General features: G+C 31.5%; 1 protein-coding gene across 14 annotated transcripts in view; it reads left to right on the plus strand.

Annotated features, from left to right (window-relative positions):
• Window positions 1-12374, plus strand: part of ODF2L (outer dense fiber of sperm tails 2 like) — a 138090-nt gene that overhangs the window by 108122 nt on the left and 17594 nt on the right. For 11 of the 14 annotated variants that reach the window (XM_028489184.2, XM_028489185.2, XM_055084494.1 and 8 more), the window contains 7 exons: window positions 823-995; window positions 2904-3036; window positions 3724-3849; window positions 5221-5280; window positions 5407-5478; window positions 6063-6179; window positions 10089-10274. In XM_028489184.2, coding sequence (XP_028344985.1) covers window positions 883-995; window positions 2904-3036; window positions 3724-3849; window positions 5221-5280; window positions 5407-5478; window positions 6063-6179; window positions 10089-10274 — 807 coding nt within the window. In that variant the 5' untranslated portion in view covers window positions 823-882. The remainder of the gene's footprint in view (window positions 1-822; window positions 996-2903; window positions 3037-3723; window positions 3850-5220; window positions 5281-5406; window positions 5479-6062; window positions 6180-10088; window positions 10275-12374) is intronic. The other 3 variants (XM_055084493.1, XM_055084497.1, XM_055084495.1) reach the window with 2 other exon arrangements.

Raw genomic sequence — 12374 nt, forward strand, 5'->3', positions numbered from 1 at the left:
AGAGGTAAAATATCTCTGAAAAAATGCAGAAAACCTTAAATATGACATTTGATTTTGTATAAACAAATTAAAGTCAGTGAGACACATTTCCATATATTATATTTGAAAAAATACAGCCTTAATGATTGCCAAAGCACTAACTCATTACTTAAAATGGAATCGTTTTTAAGAAATTCATAAATATTCACATATTAAAAATAACATCTCCAAGTCTGAGAGAAAACAATTAGATTATTTAGTAAAACTTAAAAGTAATGTCATCTGTCCATTCATTATCACCAAAGAATATCCTAGATTGAGCTTTTATTAAAAATATGATTTATTTATAGGAAATGAATTTAATATTGAAAAGTCTACTTTAAAAAAATAACATCTTCTATGTAGCTATTGTTGCCAAATACTTTCAAAAGTATCTTAAATTTTTACTGTTACAGGCATGAATAACATACATTGCCTATTGGATAAATCTAATGCAACTGAGAATGATAGTTACTCTATGGTTTTTATATCCATTTTCTAGTCCGATTGGATTAGGATATTATTATAATACTTCAAGAAATATACTAATAATAATTTCTACATTCTTGTGAGTATGTAGAAAATAGTGGGCCTTTTGGAAACTGTGTGGAAGTTGGCAATCGTTGAATGATTATGCTATGCAATTTTGATACTATTTTGAATTAGTATCACAATGAGTAGCAGTTATAATTTCAAATTTGTGAAATATTATTCTTTTACAGATCTTTAGGATTTTTATCTTATTGGGTAATAGCAGAAAAAAATCTACTGAAATGATGTTTAATAAATTAAAATATTTCCTAGATTTCAGCTTATGTGGAGAACTTGTTGTGGAAGCCACCTGTAAATCCATTTACCAAATTTATGGAGAAGCCTGCAAATGATGGAAGTCATTCAGAAGAACTCTTTTCCCATTTTAAAAGTATACCAGAGAAAGAACATTTACCACGGCATGCCAGTGAAAGTCATCTCAGCTGGTATTCTCAACAATAGCAGGGGATATCTTAATTTTTTAATTTCAGGGTTTCATGTTTTGTCCATACTGTAAATTATTTGAATCAAATACAGCATTCTTTCAAGAATATCATCTAACAGCCTAGTAATTTATATTTATTTAATCTGATTACAGATGTACTCATTTAGCAGAATTTGCCTAGTTATTTTGGAATTTTAATGAAAGCAATTAAAAATGAAAACCTTACCTATAAAAAAATTTGTAAAGTATATATCTTTTTAACTAAAGTAAATGAAAATATAAATACTATGGAATATTGGAAATATGGTTAATGAGTACTAATTCACTGTCATTTGAGATATTGCTATCTAACAAATACCTGTCATATTTTGCTTCTTTAGTATGGAGAGTGCACTTGTTATTTGTATGACTCATTGCTCTCCAAAATGACAGTCTTAAAATACCATGCTTGTTGCTATGGATAGTATAGTCCAACTTCTAGTTTAGCTTAAATGAAAATGATGTTTGGTCATATATAATCATTCTTGACTTTCTGTACATGGTTTTTAATAATGATAACTGTCTTTTGTAGCAAGCATCTTCATTGGGCCCATCATTTTAAGACATCTTAAGTGGTGCTTAAGAATACAGTCTACTTCTTGGAGACATAGCCTCTAAGATGCCATTCATTGTTGCTGAGGCATTACGTTATGTTGCATAAAAGAAAAAAGGTGTTAATTAAAGAAAGACACAATGCTTTCTTATTGCTTTGAATTTTATTTATAAATATTGAAAAAGCTCCTTCAAACTTATACATAGATTTTTAGTCCAAATAACTCTGCGCTTATATAAAAATAAAATGTGAATGAAATAAAGTAGGTAAGGTATTCTCAAAACTTCTTTATACTCAAAGTCCAACTCTTATGAGTCACTTTTTGACTCAGAGTTATCCTTGCTATTAAGAGTATTGGTGATATGTACTGGTATTTCTTAGGAGCATCTATAACTGAAATGAAATTTATTGGTGATGGGCTCTTACAATATACAGCAAGCCTACCTTGGGGTCTTGCTTCTAGAATGTTGCTAAACATTCCTACTTCAACAACTCCTCTAATCCCTCTCTATGACCCTTTGTTGTTACTGGTTAAAAATTGCTGTACCCCATCTCTGGGATATTCTTCAAAACCTTGGATGCTCATTCTGTAAGTTCTGGACCTGTACAGGAAAGACAGCTCAGGACTGCTTCCAGACTGACGGAGATTGTAAGAAGCATCCCAATTTCGGGATGTAAAAATGTGAGCCCCCATACCCAAAAATGTATCTTACAGTGATACACAGTAATGTCTGTGTAAAACGTAATCAAGAAAGCAAATATTGTCAGTTTTGTTTTGAATGATAATAATGTTTTATAAAGCCAAATGTGAAGGAGTTTTAGATATCTGGAGAGGTTTAGTTTTTTGTGTTCCACTAGTTTGGCTTACACATTTTTCTGAAGGAATTTTTTTTGTGAAAAACAATAAGTTTCAAGAAAGCGTTTTGGAATAAGGTCTAGGAAGGCAAATCTTTTGGCTTTGGAGTAAGGGAGAAGGAAGGGAAGAAAAAAAGACACGAACACATTCACACAAATCATTTTACAAACCGGAGAAGAGATGTTCAATAATTATCAAATAGCACAGGGATACATTGCTGTTGGTAGTCTTTGTGTTTTACATATCTTAACATTTTAAAAACTGTCTTTCCATGTATAGTTAAGTGTAGAAAAAATGGAAGTACAGAAAAAATTCATTTTCAGTGACAATTTACTGTTATATTTTGCAGAGCAATTTATGGAACTGTAGTATTTAATCATGCTATGCTCTGTTTGCATAAAAAGCATAACTAGTTTATGTAACAGCTTTAACTTAAATTTTATTTGTGCATATCTAATTAGCCTAAAGCAGGACATCCTAAATGAGAAGACCAAATTGGAAGCAACATTTAAGGAAGCCGAGTTAGCAGCTTGTTCTGTAGAATTACTTTTGCCATTATTTAAGGACACCATTGAAGAGATTAGTTTTGAAAATGTGAGTACTTGCCTAGTGAATGTGTAATAAAATGAGAAGCTAGGATAACACTCAGAATGCATTAACTGAGGTCTCATATGCTCACATACTGTTATTTGATGTAAAAAAATGCAGGTTTATTAGTATTCTTCATTCCTATGTCATTAATTGCAATTCTTTTCCTCAAAGATAATCTCAGGCATGTACTTGATGAGATGCTAAGCTAGAAAGTACCTTGGTGCTTGACTAGAAAGTACCTTGGTGCTTGCCTTACCTGAGTTGGAACTACAGTCAACTTTTCTCAAGAGTGAATTTAAAATATTCTTCACTCTCACTCTTCACATTCACTCTTGAGAGATGAAATATATTTTCTATAGTATTGTGTGGAATAGAAACCTCTATTCTAAAAGTTTAGTGTACTAAAGTTTGAGTTAAGGACAAAAAAATAGATTGTATTCTATTAGTTTTATTAAAATAAATGCCTGAAATACTTTAGGGTTTAAGCCCTTATTTTGATTTCCTTTTACTTTAGAGCCATGTAACATATACTATTTACTGCTGAAAAACTTGGCATATCTTACTACTACTATGTGCAAAAAAATGGTTTTATTACTAGGAAAAAGTATTCTTTGATAATAGTAGTATTATATTTTAGAGTGTCTTAATGCTATGTCTTAAAATGTGTGTGTGCTTCTTATATTTTGTCAGACTGATCTTTCTGCATCCAATTTGAAGATTTCTAAACAGAAGGAAATATTAAGAAAGGAATTAGACACTTTTAAACATTTAAAACAAACTTTAGAACATCTTCTTAGAAAGACAGAACACCAACAAGTAAGAAATACTAAGCATTATTTTAATAGTGATATTTCTCACTTGAAGGGTATATTATTTCTTGAACTGTAGAAATTAAAATATTGGTATATTTGAAATGGAAATGATTCTTGAATTTTTGTTTGAAATGGCAATCATTAAAAAAAAAGAAATGGCAATCATTAACCCCCACTTTCAATGTTTCTTAAATAATTTTACATGAAAGCAGCATATTTTTATAGAAAATATATTATTTTCAATCTCAAAAACTTTCATTATTTGTTATACATCATTTCAGTTGATTACAATAAAATACTCAGAATTTAAGACCTTGTGTACATTGTATTTATACATTCATATATTCCTTTTTTAACAGTTTCACTGAGATATAATTCACATACCATACAGTTCACCAGTTTAAAGTATGCAATTCAGTGATTTTTAGTATATTCACAGAATTGTGTAGCCATCACCACTATCAACCTTAGAGCATTTTCATCACTACAAAAAGAAACCCATTGCCCTTTAGAATTTTACTTCCCATCCCCACTACCCCTCTTTAGCCCATTATCTACTTTTTCTCTATCTATGGATTTGCTGATTTCAGATATTTCATATAAATGAAGTCATGCAGTATGTATGACCCTCAAAATGAATAAACATTTTTCATTCTCATTTAAAATGTCTACATGGAATTCTGTTATTGATTTGCTGTAATTCTTTTTTTTTTTAATTTTTTAAAATTTTTGCCTGTGTTGGGTCTTCATTTCTGTGCAAGGGCTTTCTCTAGTTGCTGCAAGCTGGGGCCACTCTTCATCGCAGCGCGCGGGCCTCTCGCTGTCACGGCCTCTCTTGTTGCGGAGCACAGGCTCCAGATGCGCAAGCTCAGTAGTTGTGGCTCACGGGCCTAGTTGCTCTGCGGCATGTGGGATCTTCCCAGACTAGGGCTCGAACCCGTGTCCCCTGCATTAGCAGGCAAATTCTCAACCGCTGTGACACCAGGGAAGCCCCCTGCTGTAATTCTTTAAAACATTTCTTTTTGCTAGACTTTAGGCTGTTTATAATTTTTACCTGTTTACAATCAGCATTGTGAGCCTCCTTTGTATACAAGATTTTTATTTCATTGGCTTGTACTTTATGAGGCATTATTTAGAAATTAATTTAGTAAATTAACTGATTTCATGAATTGTGGATAAAAATTGATTTGGAACACTTAAGCAAAAATCTTTCTGATGGTTAACTTTTTAAAAAACTGAACTATGCATAGTAGTTGTCCATATGCATAGTAGTTGTCCATATTAATTTCTTAAGTGATGCTTATTCCATTTTCTACTTTTTTATGTAGTTAAGTATAGTTTGTGAACACTGATTTACAACTTCTTTTTTCCACAGAGAGGGGACAGTTTATCCAACTTGTTAGAGAAGCTAGCTGATAATGAAAGTGAAAACACTGTAAGTCTTTTTAGACTTGGTGTCTATTTTTCTGAAATTTTTTGTTTGTATGCTGGTTGGTTTTATAAAATTAGCCAACATTATCCAAGTTGTGATATTTCTAACTTTTACATATATTTGCTGAAGAATCTTAAGACGAAGGTACTTGAAAAGGAGACCTATATCCAAGAACTTTCTTGTTTGTTTCAGAATGAAAAGGTAAGCAAATTTTGAGCTAATTCATCAAATTTTCTTAATATTGACTCCCTCTTTCTCTTCTTTCCATCCTGGCCCCCATATCTTCATAAATACATATAGAAAGATTTTTAGAGTATTTGGACATTTTTACAAGTTTTATGCATCAAATATAATATCTTAATTTTTTAGAGTTTTTTTTTCATTTTAGATTTTTGTGGTATTTCATTCAGGGTACTTGGCCTAAGTCAGGGACCTATAAATATATAAATATATATATAAATATATATAAAATATATAAATATATATTTCAATTTTAGTATAAATTAAGGAATTTCTGTGTTTGTAGGAGCATTTTAGACATACCCATAATTTTACTTAGAAGGATAGATAGGAACTTTTAAAAAGAGATAATTAGGACTTATTAAATTAAAAAGGGGAGGAGAAAACATGCCCCTGGTTTTATATAAAATCCATTTGTAATTGGGGAAGTGTTGTACTTTGCTCTTTAGCAACTTTTTAGATCATGTCCAAGTACCGTAAAGTTTAATATTGTGAAGAAATACATCAAATAACACATTTTTGCTTTGTTTTGTTTTCTCTTATAGGCAAATGCTTTGAAAGCAAGCCGTTTTTCACAATCAGTAAAAGTAGTACATGAACGACTGCAGTTCCAAATTCATAAAAAGGAAGCAGAGAATGATAAATTAAAAGAACACATAAAGGTTATAAATATTCACCCATTTTTATAGTTTAATTGATAAAAGTAATGGACAACAATAAAGTCTTTCCTTAATTCTGGAATTTAGTGGTTTTGAAAGAATTCAATTTAAATGTTCCCATGGGAAGTACATATTTGAGGTAAATCTTAAGATTTCTGGTCTGTCTAAAGATTTGGCTCCAAATACCAATATAAAAAAAAAAATGCTGTGACCTTTTAGTACCAATCTGGGAAGGATTTATAAAGCTCGAATTACTTAAAAAAAATCTCTCCTATTATCAGTTAATTTATGTTTGTTTGGAAAATTTGTTAAATATAAAAGAGAAAATTAAAATACTGAAACCATTAATATTTGGTATATAGTATTTAGTCTTTTATGCATCTATACATATACATACATACTCTCACACGTATTTAGTAAGCAGACAATATACTAATGGTAATAATGTTAAGATCAGTTAACCTAGCCTTGGTGTTTAGATAATTGAGTACCCTCCTTGTTACACAGTTTAGCAGGATAATTAAGAGGAATTTTCTGGTTTAAACTGAGCAGTTTAAATATTCCTGTGGAAGTCTCACAGTCACTTTGAGATGAGAGTTTGAGGTTGCTGTGGTATGACACAAGCTAACTGGATCTACTGTTGTTAATTTTGCCAACGGAAAAGAAGCAGTGTTCTCACTTTTGGAAGAAGTGTGTAAAGACAAACCTCACTGAGTGTGAGGACTTCTGTGTTAAATTTGTTTGCTTTTATCCTCCTGAATCATGACAGATGTCTGCAGTCCAGGCACATGTTTGAAGACTGCATATGGAGAGTTGTTTATTTTTTCTTCAATGGCAAAAAGCTTTTGCCCATCAAAGGGACATTAAGCAGGCTTATGTGGGATATAAATTTTGTCTTTTGTCTGCCTACAGGTGCTTTTAAGCACTTTCCCCCGAAGATTCCCTGTGTTTTTTGCATCGGTGTCCTAGGGCACTGCAGATGAACTAGAGTTGAAATTGCCTTGCTCTGTCATGGTAAATACAAGAGAATACATGTAATTTAACATCTCAGATCATATACTTCAGTTTTTCTTACTTACACAATTTTTAATTTTGTCCTCAAATAGCAGTTGGGGAAGTTCTTGAAAATATTTTCTTCAGTTTAAAAATGAAATATTAAATAACTTTTTAAAGTTAAGTTTAACAGTTCCTTTTTAGATAATTAGGAGAGCGAATATAAGGCTAAAATCCCAAGTTTTGCCATGATATTCACCTGTCTAATACTTTGAGTTCACATTCCCTTACAAAATGCTACTGTTTAGAAATGATTAGAAGAAGTTGCATTAGGTCATGGATTTTTTTACATTCCTTCTAACACCCAGTTTTGGAATTTATTTAAGTTTAACAAGTTTTGTTTTTCTTTAAGACTACAAACACAATGAACTAACTCAGTTTAGCAATATAAATTTCATTTTTTTAGTATTGTTGATGTCTCAAAAATTGTATTGGGTCTTTTAAAAGTTTTAATTACATTATAATTCTCTGAGAACTACCCCAAAGGTACTTTGAACTCATTTTTCTTCCTAGATCTTTAAACTATAGTAATTAGAGTTAGAATATTTTCACATTTTAGAAGAGACAGAGAATAATTATCTTTATAATATGCTGCAAATATAATTCTTTGGAAAGAGGAAAAGGCAAATAGTTGACTCTGAATATACGTCCATTCATTTGGCAAATGACTGTGAAGGGGTTATTTTGAAACTATAAAAATAATTTGATAGTTTCAGTACCCTTCCTAATAGTGTTCAGGCATGGGATTTGATAAATCTAGTGGGAAAGTCTTGACTGGAACCTTGTTCAAAAAAATTTATTTCACCTTCAGTGATAAAGGTTTTTTAACTGAAAGCGTAGCTGTTATTCATTATGTGATGATGACACCCTGCGGTTTTTTAGAGGAATGACAGCTGTATTTCTTGGGTTGGTGGAGAGGGTTCTTCGCTTCTCTTAAGTAGACTTTATATACTTATTTAAAATGTTTTCCCAACTACGTATTAAAATGTTTCGTGGGATTTTTTAGTTTAGATAGATTTTTAAAGACAATTTAGGAATATTTTGCTTCTTCTCTTAAGTCTACCAAGTTACTTTTCAAAGAGATCAAGTCTTTAGATCTTGTTTAAGATGTACTTCTTTTTTTTTTAATTAAATTTAATTTTTTTAACATCTTTATTGGAGTATAATTGCTTTACAATGCTGTGTTAGTTTCTCCTTTATAACAAAGTGAATCAGCTATACATATACATATATCCCCATATCCCCTCCCTCTTGCGTCTGCCTCCCACCCTCCCTATCCCACGCCTCTAGGTGGTCACAAAGCACCTAGCTGATCTCCCTGTGCTATGCGGCTGCTTCCCACTAGCTATCTGTTTTACATTTGGTAGTGTATATATGTCCATGCCACTCTCTCACTTCGTCCCAGCTTACCCTTCCCCCGCCCCGTGTACTCAAGTCCATTATCTACATCTGCATCTTTATTCCTGTCCTGCCCCTAGGTTCTTCAGAACCTTTTTTTTTTTTAGATTCCATATATATGTGTTAGCATACGGTATTTGTTTTTCTCTTTCTGACTTAATTCACTCTCTAGGACAGACTCTAGGTCCATCCACCTCACTACAGTATCAATTTACATTCCCACCAACAGTGCAAGAGGGTTCCCTTTTCTCCACACCCTCTCCAGCATTTATTGTTTGTAGATTTTTTGATGAGGGCCATTCTGACTGGTGTGAGGTGATACTTCATTGTAGTTTTGATTTGCATATACTTACTTCTTAATCTCAGTTTTAGTGGAAATTAAGCATACTTTTTGTTGATCAAAAAGTAGAAAAGCTCCATCTTTTACTGTGAGTCCTTTCATTTTTTTTTATTAAAATGTCCAAGGAATGGAAGATTAAAACTTAAATTCTGTAATAATTTTACATTCTTTTCAGAATTACTTTCAAAAAATGTAAAAGCATTAAAATCTTAAGTCTTTAAAGTCTTAGTTAGTACTCAAATACTTTTAAATAGAAAGTCTTGAGATAATTTGAAGTGAAAACATGAGAGTTATCACACTAAATCATATCCATCTTTCACCCAACCTAATGTTCTGCGTCTAGTTATATCCTCAAGAAATATGTAAGGAAACAGTCATGTCAATTAACACTATCAAATTCAATGGATAGAAACATCTTTTTACCCTTTTTTTAATCCTAACTTTTTTTATCCCAACTCTTATTGAACACTGTGTGGTTTTAGAATAATAACTTCCACAAACTTACTACTTATTAGGCAAAGTAGTACTTTTATTGTCCTTGATGCAACACTTTCAAATGTCAAAGCATGCTCCTTAATTCTAGTAAATTAAAATTTGGTAAATAAGTTTATGTTTATTTCATCTATACTCTTCATGATCTATATATTTTGATCATATATCCTTTAAGCATTTATTATTTTAACTAAAGAGTCCTAATATATTTGGGGAGCTACTGATTCCTTTGAGCTTTATGTACCTGTTTGAATTGTCTCCAGCTAAACTATGTTTTTTTGATTTGCAGTAACTAGTACTATGTATAATCTAGATGGGAAATTTTTTAAAATTCTAGTTAATCAAAAAAGTTTTAAGGAAATTAGTGTTTTTACCATAATCACCAATATTAGTATCTTTAGTAAGAGTAGTATTAGTTTTATATAGGTTTATACATTTTAAATTTGCATTCTATAACTGGTTACAAATAAACATTGGTGAAATCACCTTTCTTCACTCTTTTGCTTTTTATTAATCTTATGATTAATCCTTTTGATAAATTCTGTGTGGAAGATTTTTACATATTTTAACAATGTTTATGTAAACATTGGCATTCTAAAATAATTTAATTACTGCTAATATTTTTTTAGAGCTTAGAAACCAAAATATCAGAATGGAACTTACAATTGAAAAAGAGTACGCATGAGGCTGTAATGATGAAAGAATCAAGTAGGCAAAAAGCTATAGCTCTAAAAAAGGCATCTAAAATTTACAAACAAAGGATTAAACATTTTACTGGAGATGTGGAAAACCTTACTTCCCAAATTAGAGAGCAGGTAAGTTATATACATTCTTCCTTAAAGAATTGTTTTATGTACTTAGTTTATGTAGTTAACCTCATAATGCTTAATATAATAATTTTGTTAGAAAAGCTTTACTCATTCATTTTTGCTTTAGCCTTTATTTTGAAAGGTTACATAAAATGACTGATTTGCATATTGAATTATATCAGCATTTCCTTGGGGCTTTATTTAAAGGATATGTTAAGTCCCAAAGCATCTGTGGCCAACTAAGGGTAACACCATGTCAGTGCTAATAGCATATTAACATTGAATTAAAGCACATTAACATAATATTAAAGGCTCTGAGAAGGCCTTCAGAAAAAATAAAGCAGTGTCAAGGTGGGTATTGAATTCAGAGTTTTCCACCACTTATTTAACCACAAAGCAACTCTTGGAACTGGTTCTGAGGAATACCAGATTGGGAAATGCTGATTTATGTTATTAGACCATATGACTTTATTCAGTAATTCACTTCACTTAAACTCCGTAATGCATTTAAAACCATTTGAAACCATTTGCTGACGTAAACCCACCATGTGAAAGTTATCTTTGGGTGTATTAACGAAGTTGAAAAATGGACTTAGTGTTTTGTTGTTTTTAATGAATTATATTTATTCAATTACCAGTTAATAAAATATTTACTCTTTTTAATGTCTCACTGGTATCCTACCTCTTAAGAACTTACGCTATGGCTTGTAGAATTATCAGAGGCTTTTAGAAATGAAAACAGACTTGCATAAATGCTTGTATAAACAAAACAACCTAATATTTTATAAGCTCAACTGTTAACATTTTAAAACCCTTAATATTTAAACTACATTCAGAAGAATTTAATTAGATGAAAGAATTGAGCACTAAGTGCAAAATCTATAAGGCTGTAGGCCTAGTTGAATGCCTGAAAATATTCTTGAGTGGTGAAAACTAATTGAGTCATTAACATTCTTGGGATTTTCCTGTTTAACTAGCACCATGTCACCCATGCCCCAGATCATAGTATAGGAAGACTTCTCCATTTGTTAACCTTGTGACTTTGGGTAAGCTACTTAACCTCTCTAAGCTTCAGTTTCCTTATTGATAAAATAGGGGATGATAATACTGCCTGTCTCATATGATTGTAAGGAGGAATAAAGGCGAAAATATATGTCAAAGCACAGTGCCTGGCCAGACTACATTTTTGCCATATTGGCCTCCTTTCTATTCCTCTAATGCATGGAGTGTGTTTGTTTCATTGTTTTGTGCTGTTGCCTGTGGCTGTAATGTTCTTCTCAGGCTCAATAATAGCTGATTCTTTTAAAAATCATTCTGGTATCTTTTTACTTGACATCTCTTCAGAGGGGCCTTCCTTGACTACTCCTTTAGAAGTAGTCCCACAACAATTAATTGCATCAATGTCTTAAATTTTCTTCTTAGCCCTTATTTTATAGGTAAAATTTCTAAATATCTTAATTTATATTCTAATATAATTGCCCAACTTACACTTTATAATGCATATTAATATTCATTTACATACAATATAAAAACAGAAAACTAGTCTTTTTTCAATATATTAAAAATATTGCTTTAAAAAATATAAACAAAAAATGTCTTGCACATAATAGATGCTGAATAAATACTTGTTCAGTGAGTGCATAAATGATGGAAGGAAAGAAGGAAACATCCAATAAATGTTAACTGTTCATATCACTACTTCTGAGTCTTCTGATTAATAATTATTGGCACTGTTGTCATTCTAGTGAATTTGTTTTTCTGTAGACTGTAGAGAAGGGGTACAATGGCTACAGCTCTCTAGGTGGATTTGTAAAGAGTAGATTCATTTGACAGTTATTTATTGAGAATCTGCTTTATGCCAGGCACTGTTCAAGACCCTAGCAATGAACAAAACAGACAAAAATTTCTACCTCTGGTAGCTCACATTCAAAGTGGATAACCAACCACTACCACTCTTACTTTCTTGCTGACAGTACTAGTGTTTGAAAGCCAGTGGGGTGACTCTACAAAACAGCTTGGCATAGAGCTACCATTTGACCCACCAATTTCATTCCTGGGTATTTATCCGAAAAAAACTGAAAACACTAATTCAAAAAGATATATGCA

The sequence above is a fragment of the Physeter macrocephalus genome, chromosome 4 (genome assembly GCF_002837175.3).
Source record: "Physeter macrocephalus isolate SW-GA chromosome 4, ASM283717v5, whole genome shotgun sequence".
NCBI lineage: Eukaryota > Metazoa > Chordata > Mammalia > Artiodactyla > Physeteridae > Physeter > Physeter macrocephalus.